Genomic DNA, 20,316 nt, shown 5'->3' with positions numbered 1-20,316 from the left:
ACCTACCAAGGGAATGATGAATTCTGACAAATATATTCAGTTATTGGAAACCAGAATCGTACCCCAGCTGCAAAAATCATTTCCGGATGGCAGAGGTGTGTTCCAACAAGACCTGGCAACATGCCATACGTCTCGAAAAACTACAGAATTCTTCAACAAGAAGAATATTCAGGTACTCCCCTGGCCAGGCAACTCACCCGACATCAACCCCATTGAGAACTTGTGGTCAATTTGCAAAAGAAGAATGCAAAAAATGGATTGTTCTACAAAGGAGAAGATGATTTCTGCCCTCATTGGTGTATGGTTTCGCGATGAAGAAATGAAGAATATTTGTGGGAAATTAGTGGAATCCATGCCAAATCGTCTCAGAACTATTATTAGGAACAAGGGAGGCCACATAGATTACTGAGGTATGTCTTAGATCCTTTTTTTTTTTTTTATCCCGTTTGAGTGTTTTTGCATAAGTAATTACGTTGTTCGGATTAATTTGCACACTACTGTATTATTGATATTCAGAAAGCAATCCAACCATTTAAATTGTGACAAGGTTCCTTTTTTTACGTGGATGTGTTTTAAAAAAAACTCCTAACCCAGAGGATCCAAAATATTCTTTCAGGATTTCTTTAGTTTAGCTGAAATTTTCTGTTTGCACGCTCTGGGAACACCATTCCATTTGATTTGCTATTTTTCATTCCAAAGATAATGCTGTGGACATGGCAGTATGGTTTGCTTGTGGAACTGATTGATGTTAAATCAGATGGAAGTTCTTCACGTTTATGTACTTTAAACATCAGTGTTCTGTAATTTTCTGCAGTATTTTTTTGTCGTGAAATGTCTATATTCGATCTATAAGGACAAAAAATTGTAATTTTTTTAAGTGAATGGTTTACTCTGATGTCACTTTTGGTATCATGGAAACATAGAGCTTCGTGACTCATGGTTTTAATTATTTCTCCTCTGATTTCCTCTTATTTCATTGTGTCATTACATGGTCCATCTTACTCCATTATCTAATTTTATTGGATACATGTACTCATTGTGTGTGATAGTATTTATTTGTTCCTTAAATCCAACCTTACCTAAGTTATTGTTTTATTTGATTCAACTTTTCCTTAGCAATTAGTCACAGCATTTCTTATAGCTGTGTATAAAGTGACAAGTTCCTTGTTTCATCTTCATTAATTTCTAATAATAAATGTAGCAACAATCTTTATATTATTGTATGTTTCTACTTGCATATTATTATAATAAGCAATCAGAGTAAAGCAAACGTCTTTGAGATACTTTAATTATTTTGATTAGGCGGTAAAATAAGTTCCATAAATATCAGTTGGCGACACTGCCATACATGGATATTTAATGGTTTTGACTTGTTTTGAGGTTATGGATGCAACGTATGCGTAATTCGTCATTGGTAGTTGGAGGTTGGAATTGGCTGAAAGAAATTCATGGGTGAATGAATATTTTATAATAGGCTTTGTCGCATGGCGAAAGTTGATAGTTTCAAGTTTGTTTTTCTCGAACATTAAGCAAGGTAGGGTGAAACAATTATTTGTTACAATGTCAAAATATACAGATAACTGTCGTCATTGTTGATTTGTTTGGAGAAACTACAATTTGTATTTCACATATTTAATATTATTTTAATTTGTTAAATGAAGTCTATGTCTTGCCTGAGGAATTAATAATGTTTTAAATGTTATTAAAATGTATGAATAAGTTAAGGATTGTAAGTTTGTATTATTTCATCATATTAATAATTGTTGCACTATGTTGGTTAGACAATTAGGTTAGAACACATCTACTCTTTCAGATGTTACATCAGTTCTGGGCTTGTTTCTGATCTTAATCTGGTAGTGCTATATTGAAATGGCAGATGGTCAACAGAGCTCATCACAGATCAGTGCCAATGAGGTAGAAAATGGTAGTGATCGAAATGAAGAGGACACAAAAAGACACTGTTGGGTATGCTTTGCCACTGATGAAGACGACATCACAGCTCCTTGGGTTCAACCCTGTAACTGTCGAGGAACCACAAAATGGGTTTGTCAATACATATTTAATTTATTTTGATATTGCTGGTTAAGGGATAGGTCTAGATCCTTCTTGCATATGTTTACTTAACATTTCCTCTTGTAAGTTAGGTGATCTGAACATGCTTCATGATTTACGTTTGAATTATACCGGTAACATTGCAAATTTCAGTATACGATAACCTCACTGCCAACAATTATCGTAAAATACTTAAAGAAACTGTTTTGTCTGTGTTTGTCGAATGTGCATAATCATGCTTACCGTACGAAAAGGCACTTTTCAGTGCCAATAATTTTTTTTGTGTGCACAAGGTTGGAATTTTGGAGAAAGACGGGAAGAAAGGTAATGTGTTCTGTAGTTTATGCTTTAAAACATGAGGGTGATTACTTTTACAATCTGGATATAATTGATGATCTGTTTCCAAAACTTTTCTTTTCACCAACGTAAAGTAGGTAATATTTTTTTTAATACCAGTACTTTCCACTGAAAGTGGACAATGATAGGTTTCTGAAATCACTATGCTATTAGTTTTTGTTCCTTTTGTTAGTAACATTTCAACTTGATAAAAACATTATTCCTTAACCTTAAATACTATAATTTTGCGTATAATGAGAAAAGAAACGTGTCATTGTTTGAATCTAAATGATTATGTAATGACAGATAATTAAATTATGAGCAGTTATTATTAAAATCACTTTTCTAGGGAGTAAAATGAAAAGGTTTTATTTTATTCAGATACTGTTACTAAAGAATATCTGTAGTTACACTTTGAGATTAATATAAAACTACTTGGTCTTTCAATTTTAATTTTATTCTAAAAATAATCTTTCTTTGATGGAATGCATGTCAGCTGCTTGTCTTGTTGTTGACCCAGAGATTGGCACTGTGTACTGCTGTAATATCTCGGCAGAAGGGGGATGGCTGTGTTTTAAGAAACACACAACAGGAATATATACATCCTTTTTAATTAGACTATGCTTAAGTCCAGTTTATTTCTCCCATTTGTTGTGTGACAATGGGCAACAGATATTCTTTGAGGAACATACATACATGTACAATAAACAGGTCTAAATTAATAAAGAAGTCGTGTGGCAAACCAGGCAAAAATTTAGACGTAAATTTCCTGATAGGTCAATTTTTTTTGTGTAAAAATACAATATTAAATTTAGTTGATTTAACAAAACAGTTGAAGAGTACAGAGGAAAAACAATCAGTCAATTCTCATAAGGGTGATGTCATCATTTAATTCAGTATATTATTGCTAACTTTAGCGTTTTTTCTTATCAAAAGTGGTAAAGGTGAATTATCACCATGGATAGTCATGCTTTCCTACTTTTTCATTAGAAACAGCAATAAATTTTGCAGTAATATACTGAATTAAAAGATGATGTCACCCTTCAGAGAATTGTGACTTTGATTATGTTTCCCCCATGCTCCTTTGAATGGGCGGCAAATCAGACAAAAAGGCCATGTACTTACTGACGAAAAAAACTTCATGAAATAAGAGCTAGTGGTACCTTGGAATGTAGTTCTCCAAAGTCTCTGAAACAGAAGACAGGAATTTCTAAAACATATGCAAGATATGGGACAAGATTGTTGTAATTAAAGCCCTACAGAATTTCAGAAATTTTCAGGAATTCAACAACAACATCATCATCATCATCATCATCATCAGTAGACGTTGTGGGTCACCTCAGAACATAGTCCCCTCCACAAAGTTCTGTCTTGCTTCAATTCCTCCTATTGAATTCTTTCCCAATCACAGACGCTTTCTTCTAAATCTATGCATACTTGATCTAACCAGAAATTACAACCCCAAAATTACGATTGTAGACTTAATTTTTGTAATTGAATGTTAGAAAAAGTAAATAACGAAAATTTTCCCCAATCGATTTTCTTACCCATTGAGGCTTGGTTTCATCTGAATGGCCACGTAGCATTGCATAATGACAGATACTGGTGAGCAAAGAATTCAACCATGTTGTTTTTAGAAAAAAGAATTTCAAGACACAACACACATTACATTGCCTTATACTAAAACTAAAACTAAATACTAAAACAATTGTCTTTAGAGACAATTAATATTAGGTACCCTCCACAAAACTGGCTTCATTTATACACTGACGGATCCTTGATCTCCAGAGAACAAGGTGCCGGTGCAGGTGTTACGTGCTGTCTCTTCTCACTTTATAGATCTCTTGGGTATGGAACAACAAGTTTTGATGGAGAAATCATTGCAATAAGTGAAAGTCTCAGGAATCTTCTATGCCACATCAATAAATTTAAGAATGCAGTTATATTGTCAGGTTCCAAAGCAGCTATTCTATCAATCATCTCTAAACACACACCTTCCTCTCAAACAGCAGAAATAACTAAAATGCTCTCTCAATTAATATCACTCAATAAAAGACTTGTATTCCAATGGATACCATCCCACTGTGGAATCCTGGGAAACGAGAATGCGGATGCTTTAGCAAAGAAAGGCAGCACTGCTACTTACAGACCTGTTACTAAATCTATGTATTACTCTGTGAAAAGATTTATTAACTTTACATACTTAGACTTCAACAAACAAAATTTGATAACATAATCTCAAGGGAAAAAATGGAACTCTCTACATCATAATCCACAGTTAATTCCCGATTTACCACGAAAATCGTCTGTAGCTGCATTCAGATTGGCAACAGGCCATGATTGTTTGGCCAAACATCTGCATAGAATTGGAATATATCAGTCCCCTAACTGCCCATTGTGCAACTCAAACCAAGAAATGGATTCGGAACACCTCAAAATCTGTGCTTCAGTGGTTGGCCGTGATAATATCTTTGAAAAATATTGAGTGCAAGAGGTCAAATGACTTTATTGTCAAACGCCTAGCATTAGAAAACAACAACAACATTGCCTTATACAAGCGTTCATTTAAAACCCAGAAAATACTTAAAAAAATGACAAAGTATGCATATTATGTATATCAGTACCTAGCTCCAGAATTGTTTAATACAATGTGTAGAAGTCTAAATGTTTTTTTAACATCTCGGTCTCCTTAAAGATGATGATGTTATCTTAGTGTAAACGTTATAGTTTGAATGAAACTGAAAATGTATTTGAATTGGAAAGAGAATAAAATGGGATGACAATATTATGAAATGAGATAGTGTTATTCAAAATGGGGCATATGGTCAGCACATGGATTTTCGAATTAAATTTTTTCTCTATTAACAATATTATAATTAGCATGCAATAAATTTCATAAGAACTTTATTCTCACCTCTTAATTTGATTAATTTTATTCCAGGTACATCAAGCCTGTATTCAACGATGGGTGGATGAAAAACAAAAAGGAAACCCATCTGGAAAAGTATCATGTCCACAGTGTAATACAGAATATATTATTGTTTTTCCTCACATGGGTAAGTTAAACATATGGTTATGTGTATTACGATATAATGTTAGTTTATCATTATTATTATTTTATTTATTTATTTCGTCAGGAAGGTGAGGACAGGGACAAGAAGTGTATCCTGTTCACTGGGGTCATTAAAAATTGCAGTATAATATATAATATTGAGTTGGTGGTATATTTAGTATGGCTAAAAAATAATATTAATAATTTTATTCATGCTTAATATATGAAGAAATGGCACAACTCAGTGTTCTATAAGTTCTTTGTATACATTATTATATTTCTGATATGCATTGCAAATTATTATTAAAAATAATAGTGCAATGGATTCTTTAATATAACTTATTCAACTAACCAAAACAATATATACTTTTTATCAGGGCCGGTGATTGTTGTGTTGGATGCTGTGGATAACGCTATATATAAAGTATGTCCATTTGTTGCTGCTGGAATAGTTGTTGGATCCATATATTGGACTGCAGTTACGTATGGTGCAGTAACTGTAATGCAGGTAAGAATAGTGCTATTTTATATGTCTATAATGAAGTTCTGATGGCAAAAAAAAACTGTCTTTCCATGCATTTGTCCACCTCCTTGTTTTTTTTTTTTTTTTTTTTTTTAAACCTACTGAAGTGTAGGGCGAATTTTATTGTTCATTATTTGAAATTCAAATCATGCAATGTAACAATTTTTGCTCGAGAAATAATGCAATTTCTATAGAGAGTGAAAGGTGTATAACTGCATTAATTTTAAGAACAGAATCTTTAGATTGTAAGTAACCAAAAAGTCAAACATCATTTTGGTATTTGAATAACAGTAACAGTTTATCTGGGGGGGGGAGGGGGGGAATTGTCTGAAATTTGAATCCCATTTATGGTAAAACTATTGAGTATTGGGATGTATGAGTGGTAAGATATTAACGCAAAGAACAAGCCGAAAAAAATACTCCTTTTTATTTCTTCGAAAAATGCTTCATTTATGTAATAATGTACAAAATTAACTGGTTAAAAATGTATTTACAGTGTGACGGAACCTTCAGGGAAATCTGGAATTGCTGCACTTAAGGGTTGCTCGGCAAGTGTACACTGTTTATCTGCATTCTTATGCTGTACCTCAGCATTAGCAAATCTTATGCCAGTGTTTTCGTAGAATTCTAAAGGTGAAGTCAGTTAAGAACAATGCCAAAATTTTGTTAATCATGAGTACCTAGATATGCATTTAATTTATGGGGAATCAAGACAATTCCCATGAATCAGTAAGGCTGTATCAGATGAGATTTCTTAATAGAAGAATACCAAATCCGAGAACGTTTGTTGCTGTCACACGAGTGTTAGAGACTGGATGTTGTGATTCCAGCCTGTAGAAATCGAGTTCCGAGTAATTCAGATGAAAGTATGGATATGTTAATAAATTTTATTCTTTTTTTGTTATTCATAAAATCTTAATGTTGAGAATTAGCCTACTTATGTTTCTTCATTATGAATTGTAAGATTATTTTTAAGTATTCTGTTCTGTTTACTTTATTTGTAAAAATAACATTGCATGTATGAATCTTTGTCTTTAGAAAGCTGACCTACAAATCAGCTGTTACTGATCACCTCCATACTGAAAGGCCTTTTGATGCAAGCAGAAGGATATCTGTTGCTTATTACTACTACTTTAGACTTTTAACTTCTGCAGCTGTAAACAAAGCAATGCGCTGTTGCAACATATCCGCTTCCAATCTCTGAATAGAAACTAATTTTTTTCCATAATCGTATGGATAGAGTAAAGGTTATTCGAACATATCTACTAGTTTTATTGATATCTATTACTAGTACAAATTAATGCAGTTATGCCCCTTTCACTCCATATAATTAGTAAAAGCATCATAAGACAGAGATTTACCAGAAACTGATCCTAAAGTGTTCTTTTTTATATTTATCTTTATGCAGTGAGGTTAGTTGGAGACACTCGAGTTTTCGTTCCGAGCCAGCCCGGCTATCAATGTGTTGGTTACCGCGAAAAAACACGCGCGCATCTCCGGCACTTTTAGACCTACAATCCTACTGTTACAATGCTTAAAAGTTATAGTACTTGCCAAGCTCACATTTGTTGCTCAAAATGTCCTTCATTTACTGCAACCCTAGATCATAAATATACCCAGATAGGTCAGCCTTATAGGCTTTGAGGTTAACAATTTTTGTCAGGTTTACTATGCTGCCATCTAGTTGTTACATAAGGAGTCACGTCATAATTCCCATTTAAATTGCATTAGCGACTGTACTGCCATCTCGTGTTTGTTTACGGCAGATGGGTGGCGATTCTGGTGGTTGTTCTCTTCAAGTTTCTGCTGATTTTAACATAGCGATGAGTTATCTGTTACATACATGATCTAGGTTGCAACACACATTTGACATCTTTTAATGAAATTTGCAGTCACTCTCACAAGATTTTTGAGGGATGTGTTCCAATCTTTCACCAATGTCGTCTAATTTCTCTTCTGACAGAACACAGCGTTCTCTTTTCAGGTTTTCATCATTTACCGAACCTGTCCGCATGAACTTCTTATAAAATATTCTTATTGTACTGGCAGCTGAAACAGATCTTACTGGAAATTTTGCCAAAATTTTCATCTTGTCGCCGCACAAGATTTTCGTTTCCGTTTGTATGTATTGTATAGATACCTTAAGTACATTCATGTAATGAATAAATCATTACAACAGTAGCCTACATAGAGCATTTTAAATTTAACTTAAACTTTTATGATTACAATTTTCACCGCTAACTTACTTCTCACAACACAACTAAAGCGAAAACTCAGTGCGTGCCGAGAATGCGGACACACTATTTCCGGTAATCATGCTATCTCTTGGCAGGGAACGGCTCCTGCAAAATTCGAGCATCCCCAACTAATCTCACTGTAGAAGAGATACATGTACCTGTATGTCATACTTCGACTGATACCATTTTTAATTTTGGGGAAAATCTCAGTTGAAACAAGTTACAGTTCCTATCTGCTGTTATTGCCTTCATTAAAGACTTTTTTTTTTTGTAAAATATTGAAGTGGTGTTATTAAAATTTATTTGATTCAATATCTTTGTTTTAGCCATTTAATATCACAAATAACTTACTAAAACTTAGGAATTTGAGCAATTTTTACGAAACAAATCGTTCTTTTACAGGTTGTTGGTCATAAAGAGGGTTTATCAGTAATGGAACAGGCAGATCCTTTAGTTCTTTTAGTTGGATTGCCTACAATCCCCATTATGCTTATTCTTGGAAAAATGGTGCGCTGGGAAGACAGTGTACTTGCATTCTTGAGACGTAACTCCTACAAAGTTCCACTTCTAAAGCATCTGTTTCCTTCATGTGGGTAAGTCAATAATTTGATATTGTCAGTCTAGTATGTATTAAATACAATACGCTAATGATTTTTTTTAATAAGGTGAGTGTAATACTTTTGAAAATCGACTGTAACCATTGACAGGAATACATGTGTGTCTATGAACAGAAACTGTAAATTTCCTGTCTAAATGTGATATAGAGTAATGGAAATGTGGCTTAAAAAATCAACAAACCACCATAGTTTCGTAGTTGTTCGAAATTAAACATACGTTGATGTACACTTTCTCTTTATTCTGAACTGCTTAAAAAATCGTATCCTAAAGTTATGACCTTCGTGAATTAACCAGTATCAGGGATGTGTTGGAGGGGGCCCGCAAGGGCTCACATGAGCCCTTTGTTAAATATTTACATAGGTTGGATAAAAAGTTATGGCAACACTGCTGTCACATGACAATGGTGCGTTCGAGAGCTGCCAGCTGTGTGGACATGAACAAGGACTGTTAGATGAGTTAGTTCAGCCAGCGGCAACAGTACTCTGTCAATCTACTGCAGTGTGTAGAACGTTGACTTTCATAGGGATAGTGCGAGCACCCTAAGACCACGTTTACAAAACTAGAGCAACGTTCCTGGATCAAAATTGAAGTGACACGAGGTCGTAGTGCACAAGAATGTTTTCAGGGATTGCATGAAGCATGTGCCAATGCAGCATTGCCATATCACATAGTGGCACGATTGGTTAAAGGGTTCTGGGAAGGCAGGGATGCTGTTCAGGACAACCTCCGTACAGTTCAATTCCTTGCTTCCCTGTTGGATGCTGATCGCGATGGACTGCATGTGAGTTAGCAGCGGAAGTCGGAGTATGTCACAAAACTGTGCTCCACATTCTGCAAGACATTCTGGGTTACTGCAAAATTACAGGGCATTGGATACCCCATGAAATTTCCTAGGTTTAACAATGGCACCGCTATGCAGTCGCACAGGCCTTGTTGGCCCGGTACCAAAGGAAAGATGACGACTTTCTTGGACGAATCGTCGCTATGGACGAAACATGGGCTTGCTCATATGAACCAACCAAACTTGAAATGTCAATCAAATGAATGGAAGCATCCAGGTTCTTCTCGTCCGAAGAAAGTGAGGCCTACACAAAGTGCTGTGAAGGTGATGTTCATTGTGGCGTATGACATTGATGGGGTAATACTGTACCACGCTGTACCTCCAAGGCAGATGGCAAACGTGGACTACTACTGCAGGTTCCTGCAGCACCACCTTTGTCCAGCCCTCAGGAGAAAACGACGACACTTGGTGGTACAGAATCCCATCATTCTTCATGATAATGCAAGGAGTTACACCGCTGCTGCTGTCCAGGACCTCTTGCGCCGCTGGCAATGGGAGATTCTGGAACATCCACCATACTCACCCGATATGAGTCCATGCGATTACGATCTTTCCACCAAATTGAAAGAACCACTGCGAGGGACCCAGTACAGAGACCAGAGATGAACTTATCCTTGCTATAGGGTGGTCAATACGGAACATCAACAAAGATGGACGCGCTGATGGTGTACGACGCCTTCCAAACAATTGGAAAAAGGTGATAAATAAGGAGGGCGACTATATAGAAGGTACATAAATGTTGTACCCCTGTGAATAAAGCCATGTCAGAAATATCGAACTGTTGTCATTACTTTTTATCCAGCCCTAGTATATTTGTTCCGAGCCCTTTGTTGAAATAGCTCTGGAGGAAATATTAAAATAAATGCACTTTTCTAATTTAACCATCTGCTATTCTACATTCTGCTGAAACGATCGATTGAAAATATAGGAATTTAGCAACCTTAGCACTGTTTGTTGGAGACTTTCTATAATTATTATGATTTGCTAGTTTCTTGCGGATAATGTTATAGAAAAGAACAATACCCTTTTGCCATTAACTATAACCAAAGCCAAAAAAATTGCGAATTCTATTCACCATTAGCAGTGTGGAAGTTGAAACAGGGTTCAGTGTAATAAATAACATTGCTTGTTGTAAAAGAAGTACGCTTACAGTTTCTCATTTATCGGCAATCCTATGAAAGAATGGTATACTGTCCCATTTGTGCTATTCTGGTTGAGAAATCGTCTCACTACTGACACTTGAATGCATCCCACAGCTGAGCTGATCCATCGGTGAATGAATTGGCAGTTTGGAACTTATTTTAAAAGTTTTTTTTTTTTATCCAATGCCACCAGGTTGTCTTTTCGACATTTCTGGTCTTCTCTCCTGGCCGTGCTTAGTTGTAACCCACTTCTGAGGTTGGGGCGCCTGGAAGACGGAGTTACATTACCCTGATGATGTGATAGGATGATTATGATAATATGGTGCGAGGAGAGGTCTTAAATCTAAACTTAACCTAAATTCCAGACCATGAACGAACACAGGAATAATCCCCTTTATTTTAAAAGTAAAAAATTACATTATTATTATTATTGGTATTACTATATTATTATTGTAAACTAACTATTATTTCCCCCTTTCTCAACTCCATATGTCTCTGCTGGCCGCACTACTCTCTCTATTTTTTTTTATTTACGAGCTGTTTGCTAAACTATTGCCAGCACACCCCTGTCCGACATAATGAATTTTGCAGCACTTCAGCCAGTCATATACAGTAATTTCCTGTGTGAAGTATAGTTGAGTAGTTACACAGAAAGATAGTAACATTACAAATTATTTACAGGGAGGAGCGGCGAACCAGTGTGGATGTGCCACCATTATCAGACCCTGTTTCAGCTACACGTGTTTTATGCAGTGCTCTTTTGTTACCCACAGTGGCAACTCTATTTGGAAAATTGTTCTTCGATTCTGTTCCTTCCAATCTCCAGAGAACTTTATTGGTAAGTAATCCTTAGTATGCGAGGTATTATATTTAACATCTTTGTACACTTATTAATCAGCTTGGATATTTAACTTCATTTGTTTTTATTTTTTCATTGATAAAGTATTGTAATGTTGTAAAAAATTGAATTAGAAATAAACTTTTTCAACATCCCTTAAACTGGTAGTTTTAGGCATTGCTGTCTTTCTGTAAATAACGATTTCTCTTGAACTGTTAAATAGATTTTGTTCATATTCAATATCTAGAAGTGAGTTTATTCACAAATCATTCACATGAATTTTTTGATGGATGGATGGATGGATGGATGGATGGGTGGGTGGGTGGGTGGGTGGGTGGGTGGGTGGGTGGGTGGATGGGTGGATGGATGTTCACAAAAGTACAAAACTTATAATTTAACAAAAGATCTATATACAAATGTAGTTCTACATAATAAATATACAATTTCCTAAACTTAATTGATCTATCGCAAATCTCAATAATTTATTGGTTCAAACTTGCACTTACGTCTTGTTTTAGTGCATGTTTAAACCAATCGTGATAATCCTTAAGACTTTAAACCTTAATTATTTGCTCCTTTTCAAAAATCTAATTGTAATAGAATTTTTTAATAGAACATTACTGAGTCTTGCAAATCAAGCTTTCAGATATAACTCCCTGTAAAGTTAATTTGAATAATTTCGGGCCCGGAACAATTTTTCCCTCGAAATTATTCAAATTAACTTTACAGAGAGTTATACCTGAAAGCTTGATTTGCATAATACACGTCACTGTACGTAACAGAAAACCACAATTTAAGTCACACAGAGTTAGGGTGCTCTCAATGTTGGTTGCTTGACGGTTGTCAGCCCACTTTGAGGTCTGTGGAAATAGAGGGAAAAATTGGATCTGTGTCGGGTAGAGTTCCCGGGTAGCTCAGTTGGGAGAGCATTGGTACGTTTAACCAAAGGTCCCGGGTTCGATACCCGGCCCTGGAACAATTTTTCCCTCGAAATTATTCATTACTGAGTCTTTATTTGAAATCTGAAACTCACAATGTGATCCAGTCTAAGAAAGGCCAGAGATTTTATTTTTCCATTTAAGAAGTAGCCCTTACTGTATACAGGTGGTCCAGGTTCGAATCCCAGTTGGGGCAAGTTACCTGGTTGAGGTTTTTTCCAGGATTTTCCCTCAACTCACTATGAACAAATGCTGGGTAACTATCAGTGCTGGATCTTGGACTCATTTCACCGGTATTATCACCTTAATTTCATTCAGACGTTAAATAACCTGTGTGATTTCAAGGTAATTCAGTAAAGAAATACATCATGGCCAATTGTCTGAGATTGTATGTTTTTTTTTTTTAGTAGGTTATTTTACGACCCTTTAGCAACATCTTAGGTTATTTAGCATCTAAATGAGATGAAGGTGATAATGCCAGTGAAATGAGTCCGGGGTCCAGCAATGAAAATCACCCATATTTGCTCATATTAAGTTGAGAGAAAACGAGATTGTATGGTAGGCTTATGCACTACATAAAGTAATATTTTATTATAATACCTGTATGTCTCTGTGTTTTGTATATATGTTTTCTTTTAAAATATAAAAACTTGCAAATTTTCATTTTGAGCACTGCTTATCACCAAGTATTGTTTTATTTTCAAAATTTCACTGTCATACCCTATATCATAGACCACTGCATACCACTAACAGAGCTATAGTACTTTCCATTAACATTAGTAACCATTTTGTTTATGTTTTTAGGGCGGTGTTGCATTCATCACTATCAAAGGAGCTCTGAAAATCTACCATAAACAGCAACAGTATGTTCGTCAGTGTCGGCGGAAAATCCTAGACTATACAGACTCGAATATCAATGCTTACAACAATCCTGATACTAATGTAGGAACAGCTCCACCTAGCCAGTGATCTGGGAAATAATATTGAAACGGTTGTGTGATAGACTCGCAATAATTTGCATGCATGCAAGGAAGTGTTACTGACAGGATTACTGATAAGTGTACATAAAAAACCTTTCTTTTATTAACAGTTTCGTAATTTTATTTTAAATGACCTCAACAATCACCTATAATTATCTTTTTTGGATCTAAAGTCCTCGTGTATATAAAAAATATGTAATATACAAATCAGGTTAAAGAATGAGTTGTTTTTCATATCTGTAGATAATTCAAGTAGGTTTGTATTGATGTATCTTAATACATTCAATACATCCTACCTACTTTATGAACTGCAGCATAAAGGATGGAAGCATATTATATTTCCTCTTTGTAATATTAGTGTAGGAAACCGTTGAATTTTCAAGAACATTTTCATATTTTGGACGAACTACAATTTGTTAGGAATTCCACTTCGCTTCTGAAATTGGCTTTGAAGCTATGTTTGTATAAGAATTATATATTAGTATACTCATGACATCATTAAATCTGCTATTTTTCCAACTGTACATAGTAAATTAAGCTAAGTTTTAAGTTTTTTTGAAATGCATTAATTTTTAATGTACCTAAAATTGTAAAAGCTATAATATTTATAAGTTTCCTGAGTGATATTGTGTTGCAACGGCACACCAGTTCAGTTATCCAAAATCAAATATTACTTTGATATAAGTGAAAACAATATTATAGGATAATTACTGGTTAAACTTTCAGTGATATTTGAATATTATTTATGAAAATTTTCATTACATATTTTTCTTTGTCTTACCACAGTAAAACCTTTTACGTCTTCAGCAAACATTTAAAAATATAGGTGTTTAAACTTTGTTACTGAGAGAGAATTAATTATACGCTTTTGATTGTTCTAGTATAAGAGTCAAACCTGTCTAAAATGAGAATATCAAAACACTTTCAGTAGTGAAGTATTGGATGTTGCAGACTGAAAAATCAACGAAGAACATCGTTAATCAGTAAAAAGGATCTCGTGTAATTCTCAATTATCATATAAAACATGTTTGTTGATTTTAAGAAGATTTAACTAAGTTAATCATTTCAGGTCAACACATTGTTACTGATTAGACAATTCTCAGGTGGATTATTAATCTATTCAAGCATTCCACTACAGTATTTGTTTACCATTCATTTTATCATTTCGATACATAGACGTGGTAGTACGAGTTTCACCATTTAAAACTGTAGTTTATTATGATTCACTTTCTAAAACAACTCTCTTTCAGGTCTTAATGATATTTTAGTTAGTTGATAACTTCTTAACCAAAAGGGACTGGATTTGATTTCCAAGTTATTCTACGAGATTTGTGTGGGATATGTTTTCTCCAATATTAAAATGTTGTATTCCACCATTGCTCCTGTTATTGTATGGTTTTATATCCCCTTAGAAGTTTCTTTTGTTTAAATGGATTGTTCAGTAAAAAACCGTAATGATGTAATGTTTCTTTGTGTTTGTGTAATTGTTACTCTTTGTAATTTTGTTGTTACTTGACATTTATCACACATCCCACTTCATGGTTCACTTTGGTTTGTCATAGATTGTCATTGTTGTTGCTAGAAAAATGAGTCTGACGTGATTGGAATAATTAAATTTTCTACAATTTTTATTTTGTAATTTCCGACTAGAAGACGAATATTTTGACCAATATTAGCAAAAAAAACTTTTCAATAAACAAAAGCTTCCTCTGTCTTGCACTTCAGTTTTAATATAATAAAATATCTTTTGTCTTGGATGTTTAGTACGATATAGAAAAATAAGACTCAAGGATAATAAAATGTACAAAACATATTATACAATTTTGAGGGTAGAAGGTGCATGGAGTCTGTTAAAGAATAGATTGGTTACAATAGATCGGACTCCTTTAACAATATATAATTTTTTTTATAATAAAATGCAAATAAATTGAATAATTAAAGGAAGAAAATTTCATTTACGAGGGCTATTCATAAAGTAACTTCCGTTTATTTTTTACAAACTTGTGAATGACGTTACAGAATTGGGTTACAATACGTTTGAAAGTATACACTCTAATTTATTTTTCCACATAGTTTCCAGTCACATTGAGACACTTGTCGTAGCATTTGACGAGCTTAGAAATTGCGCAATCGTAGAATTCGGCCGCCTGCAACTGAAGCCAACCTACGACACTGGTTTTCAACTCTTCGTCATCGTCAAAGCGCTTCGAGCCAAGCCACGTCTTCATGTGCATGAAGAGATGGTAATCGCTAGGTGCAAAATGTGATGCTTTTCTCGATCAGATTGTGAGAGGAGATGAGACTTGAGTGCTGTATGTGAGTGCAGAAACAAAGCTTCAATCAATGCAGTGGGCCCATACTCACTCGCCGAAAAAAACCCACAAAGTGTCGCCAAAAACTTTCCACGACGAAACCCATGGGAACTGTCTTCTGGGACACAAAAGGAATTTTACTAGTGGAGTTCTTGGAGAGGAATGCCACAATTAACTCTGAGCATTACTGTAACACATTAACAAACTTGAAAAGGGCCATTTAAAACAAACGTCGTGACATGTTGAACCCTGGGGTGATTTTCCTGCAGTACAACACCCGGCCACATACAGCGCGTTGTACTGCGACCAAACTGCAAGAGTTCAACCGGAAAGTATTGGATCATCCTCCCTGTAGCCCAGATTTTGCGCCTAGCGATTACCATCTCTTCATGCACATGAAGATGTGGCTTCGCTCGAAGAATTGAAAACCAGCATCGTAAGTTGGCTTCAGTCACAGGCGGCCGAATTCTACGATTGCGGAATTTCAAAGCTCGTCAAATGCTACGACAAGTGTCTCAATGTGACTGGAAACTGTGTGAAAAAATACATTAGAGTGTATACTTTCAAACGTATTGTAACCCAATCCTGTAACGTCATTCATAGGCTTGTGAAAAATAAACGGAAGTTACTTTATGAATAGCCCTCGTAAATAAGGGGACTCGGGGAAGGATGCAAGAATACTTGTAGCATTACCGTGCTGAATGGCGATACCAATGTGCTGATGTAGATATTGACTGCTTTGAGGGTCCCCAAAAAGCTGCACTAAACTTCTGCCTATGGTGGAGATGAGAGCTTTGGCTTCACTACACCATGATCAAAACGTTTCAACCACAAAAGGGACAAAAATATAATTATTCGCAAGATGTTTATATTTATGGTGTTTACTGACAGCGGCACTTTCTGCTGCAGATCCTGGTGTCTTAGAGGTTGAAGACAGATGAGAAGGGGCCAGTGTATCCACACATGTGGAATCCCAAATTAAGGCTTTGCCTACACGCCATGGGACTAGTTTTCCTACATTTCAGTCCATTATGACATAGATACTCTTGCACACATTGAATAATTTGTAGACAAGGATATAAATTATGTGTCAGTCACATGGACGAATGTTTTTTTGGTAATAATTCTCTCACAATAAAATACTGGAAACTTAAATTTTTTCAGTCTTGAATGCAATCTGGTGATGATTTCCACCATTTTCCTGCTTGCTTCCCAATATAGGCTACTTATTCTTGAATACTGATGAACTATTAAGTTATTTAAATTAAATAAATAACGACTTCACTGTGTCAACATTTTAAATTATGGTGTTATTTTACTTCATTGACGAGTTTCGATGTTATTTTCATCATCATCTGATCCTAGGATAATGGAAATAACATTTAGGTAAAATAACACCATAATTTAAAATGTTAACAGTGAAATCTCACCCACTTTATTTAATTTATAACTAGACAACGCAATCCGAGAATGGAAACAGCGGCTAAACATTTTAAATATATCCTCTGATTATAATAGGAAGAATTTTATAATGACTCCTATATGCAGATGACCAAGTAATAATTTCTGACAATGAAGACACGCTACAAAGAACATTATTTGAACTCCACAAAATAACTCTTAATTACAATTTTGATATATCAGAAAACAAAACCAAATCTATGGCATTTCAAGGAACTCATCCGCTAAGATGTAAACTTGTATTAGACAATAATATAATTGAACAAGTAAATACATTTAAATTTTTAGGATCTTCAATATCATATATTAAAGAGGTAGATATTGGAAATAAAGTTGAAATTTTTTAAAAAATATGCGGAACAATTAAAAGAACTTTAAAAAATAAAGTAAGAAAAGATACGATGATACAATTTTATAAAACTATGGCAGGTCCTGCAGCTCTATATAGTAGTGAAACTTGGACAATGACAAGTAGAGATAAAAGTAGACTACAGGCAACAGAAATGAGGTTTTTAAGATCAGTTCTGGGAGTCACTAAAACGGACAGAATCAGAAATGAAGATATAAGAAATCAATTACAGATTTTTAACCTAAATGAAGAAATAGACCATCACAGAAAAAAATGGCTAGATCACGTAGACAGAATGGATGAGAGAAGATACCCAAAGAAAATATTAAATTATATTCCAGAAGGAAAACGAAACATAGGAAGACCAAAAAAACGATGGAAAGACCAATGAACTAATAATTTGGAGCGCGCAACAAGCGTTAGTAGGGCTTAATGCATGAAGAAGAAGAACATAGTGAAATCGTTATTTATATAACTTAATAGTTTAACAGGAAATTTAACTATTATTTTGCATTAGAGCTGCATTGAAAGAAGGATGTAATTTTCGTATAAGGAATTTTTTATCTAATTTTTTCTTGCGAGAATTCAGTTATTGTTCACTTTCTTGTCTAGCAGGTTCTAAGCTCCCTCTTTTCCTAAATTATGCCACAGTTCTCATAACTGGTTTTAATATTTTGTGTTGCTGCAAAGTTCAATCATTGTGACAAATCTTGAGGAAACTAGAGTTACGAACTTCTTAGACATAAAAAAAGAAAACAATCGTTGAGTTACCACAAAGGGAAAAAATGAGACAAAATGGGCACCTCTTTTGGAGATATGAAGGACAATATTTCATACAAAAGAACATATAGTAAAACCTGTCTATAACGGAACCTGCAATAAATGGAAACTTGTCCATAAAAAAAAATATTTCTTGGTCCTGTGAATTTACTGTCATAAAGCTATATAAAATTACTTATGCAGGGTGGAACTGCCTCTGAAGGATGCACTGGAAGGAATGGTGAACAGGAGAAGAGTTCAGGGCAGAAGAAGATATCAGATGTTAGTTGCAGACGCAAATTTTCATGGACGCGAAAATGTTGTAATTTTCTATCAACCGATTTCCTTTCCCCAACATTTTAATCACAGTAAAGTCTGACCACACACTTAACTAAACAATACCATTCAGTAAATTGGAAAACTCTTCAGTACCTCTGTTGAACTGACAGAGATGACAGTGTTTATATAATGGGAAGACATGCATATTCATAGTGTTTATTTAATCCATTTTGAATCTTGCGTACACTACTTTTAACACTTGAATATAAGTAATTGATTAACTAGCGGACTTACTTGTGTTAATTATGTAAGTTTGTGTGGCTTACAGCTGTTTTGGTGCTTCGTCACACCATACTCGGAGCCTACTAGATCTCGGCGTCATCTCGAACTTCTCTGCCTGTTATGTGGGTGCGTTTGATTGTTGAAAGGTGTTGAAAAGTGGACACACCAATCACATTCTCAACACACAGATCAATTTCAGTACACACACACTATTTGACTCCACTTTTCAACAGCTTTCAGCAATCAAACGCACCCACATAACAGGCAGAGAAGTTTGAGATGACGCCGAGATCTAGTAGGCTCTGAGGATGGTGTGATGAAGCACCGAAACAGCTGTAAGCTGCACAAACTAACATAATTAACATGAGTAAGTCCGCTAGTTAATCAATTACTTGTTTTTTTTAATTTATATAGACATACATGTTAGTAGGTATGTGCTATAGTCTAAATTCAAATTAGGTTCTTAAATTTATTTGTATTATTTTGAAAACATGGTAGATTTATGTACAGTACACCTGTCTTTTCTTTTAAATTTCGTTTATTTTTGTAGCATTTAATATATGTTAAATTTCAACAGTAGTGTATTAGTATTGTGTATTTAGTCATGCAATCAGTTTCTGCATCAGAATTTCAGCACCATCAGTAAATACATAAAATACGTTTCTGTACAAGAATTTTTAATTTTACGGTAATTAAGCAGTAATTAGCAGAAATCTATTTATAACAGAAATAAATTGTGGCCCCATGGGATTTCTCATAGACAGTTTTTCTCAGGAATATAATATGTGGTGATTTCTTTCACGTGTTAATATTGAACTAAGTTTATAAATACTTAGTTGATTAGTTTCGGTTTGGCAGGCATCCTCAGAACTGATAAGGTCCTTGCGTCTTCCAGTGTATTCATTTGGTTTGATGGGGGCGTGTTTGTGTTGTGTAGTGTGGAGTCGAATAGTGTGTATGTTCTGAAATTCAGTGTGTGTTGAGGATTTGTTATGGATATGTGTTTGTGTATCTGTATATTTCGTGTTGTTCTAGTGTGTTTAGTTTCTGGTTTTTCGGTTGGATATGTAGAATTTCCATGTCTGTGTCTATGTTGCTGTAAGTGTGGTTGGTGTTTGTGTTGTGTGATTTGGTTATGGCTGTGATGCGTTCTTTGTAACATGTTTGAAATGATCTATCCGATTTAGAAGTTGTTGCAGCTATTGCATGTGAGTTTGAATACACCTATTAGGTTGTATTTGTTTGTGTGTTGAGATGCTTTTGCAGAGTGTTTTGTGTTCTGTATGCAGTGTTTTAGTTTAATTTCTTGAATGAAGA

At 34.8% G+C, this 20,316-nt stretch overlaps 1 protein-coding gene across 1 annotated transcript; it reads left to right on the top strand.

The window, feature by feature from the left end:
* Nucleotides 1-1,330: 1,330 nt before the first annotated feature.
* On the top strand, nucleotides 1,331-13,666 carry LOC138697699 (E3 ubiquitin-protein ligase MARCHF5). Its single transcript, XM_069823172.1, has 7 exons — nucleotides 1,331-1,534; nucleotides 1,814-2,043; nucleotides 5,330-5,444; nucleotides 5,818-5,948; nucleotides 8,603-8,793; nucleotides 11,483-11,639; nucleotides 13,382-13,666. The coding sequence occupies exons 2-7, from the start codon at nucleotides 1,870-1,872 to the stop codon at nucleotides 13,544-13,546; spliced, it is 933 nt and encodes a 310-aa protein (XP_069679273.1). The 5' UTR covers nucleotides 1,331-1,534; nucleotides 1,814-1,869; the 3' UTR covers nucleotides 13,547-13,666.
* The last annotated feature ends 6,650 nt before the right edge of the window (nucleotides 13,667-20,316 follow it).

Source organism: Periplaneta americana, chromosome 4, assembly GCF_040183065.1.
Source record: "Periplaneta americana isolate PAMFEO1 chromosome 4, P.americana_PAMFEO1_priV1, whole genome shotgun sequence".
Lineage (NCBI taxonomy): Eukaryota > Metazoa > Arthropoda > Insecta > Blattodea > Blattidae > Periplaneta > Periplaneta americana.
Note: the sequence above shows the minus strand (reverse complement) of the source record. Positions and strands in the feature narration are given on the sequence as shown.

Excerpts from the sequence above, each read along its gene's own strand:
- LOC138697699 (XM_069823172.1), top strand. The coding sequence starts at position 1,870 with ATGGCAGATGGTCAACAGAGCTCATCACAGATCAGTGCCAATGAGGTA. Across the intron at positions 2,044-5,329 it reads GTCGAGGAACCACAAAATGG|GTACATCAAGCCTGTATTCA; the intron begins GTTTGTCAATAC and ends ATTTTATTCCAG. Across the intron at positions 8,794-11,482 it reads CATCTGTTTCCTTCATGTGG|GGAGGAGCGGCGAACCAGTG; the intron begins GTAAGTCAATAA and ends AATTATTTACAG.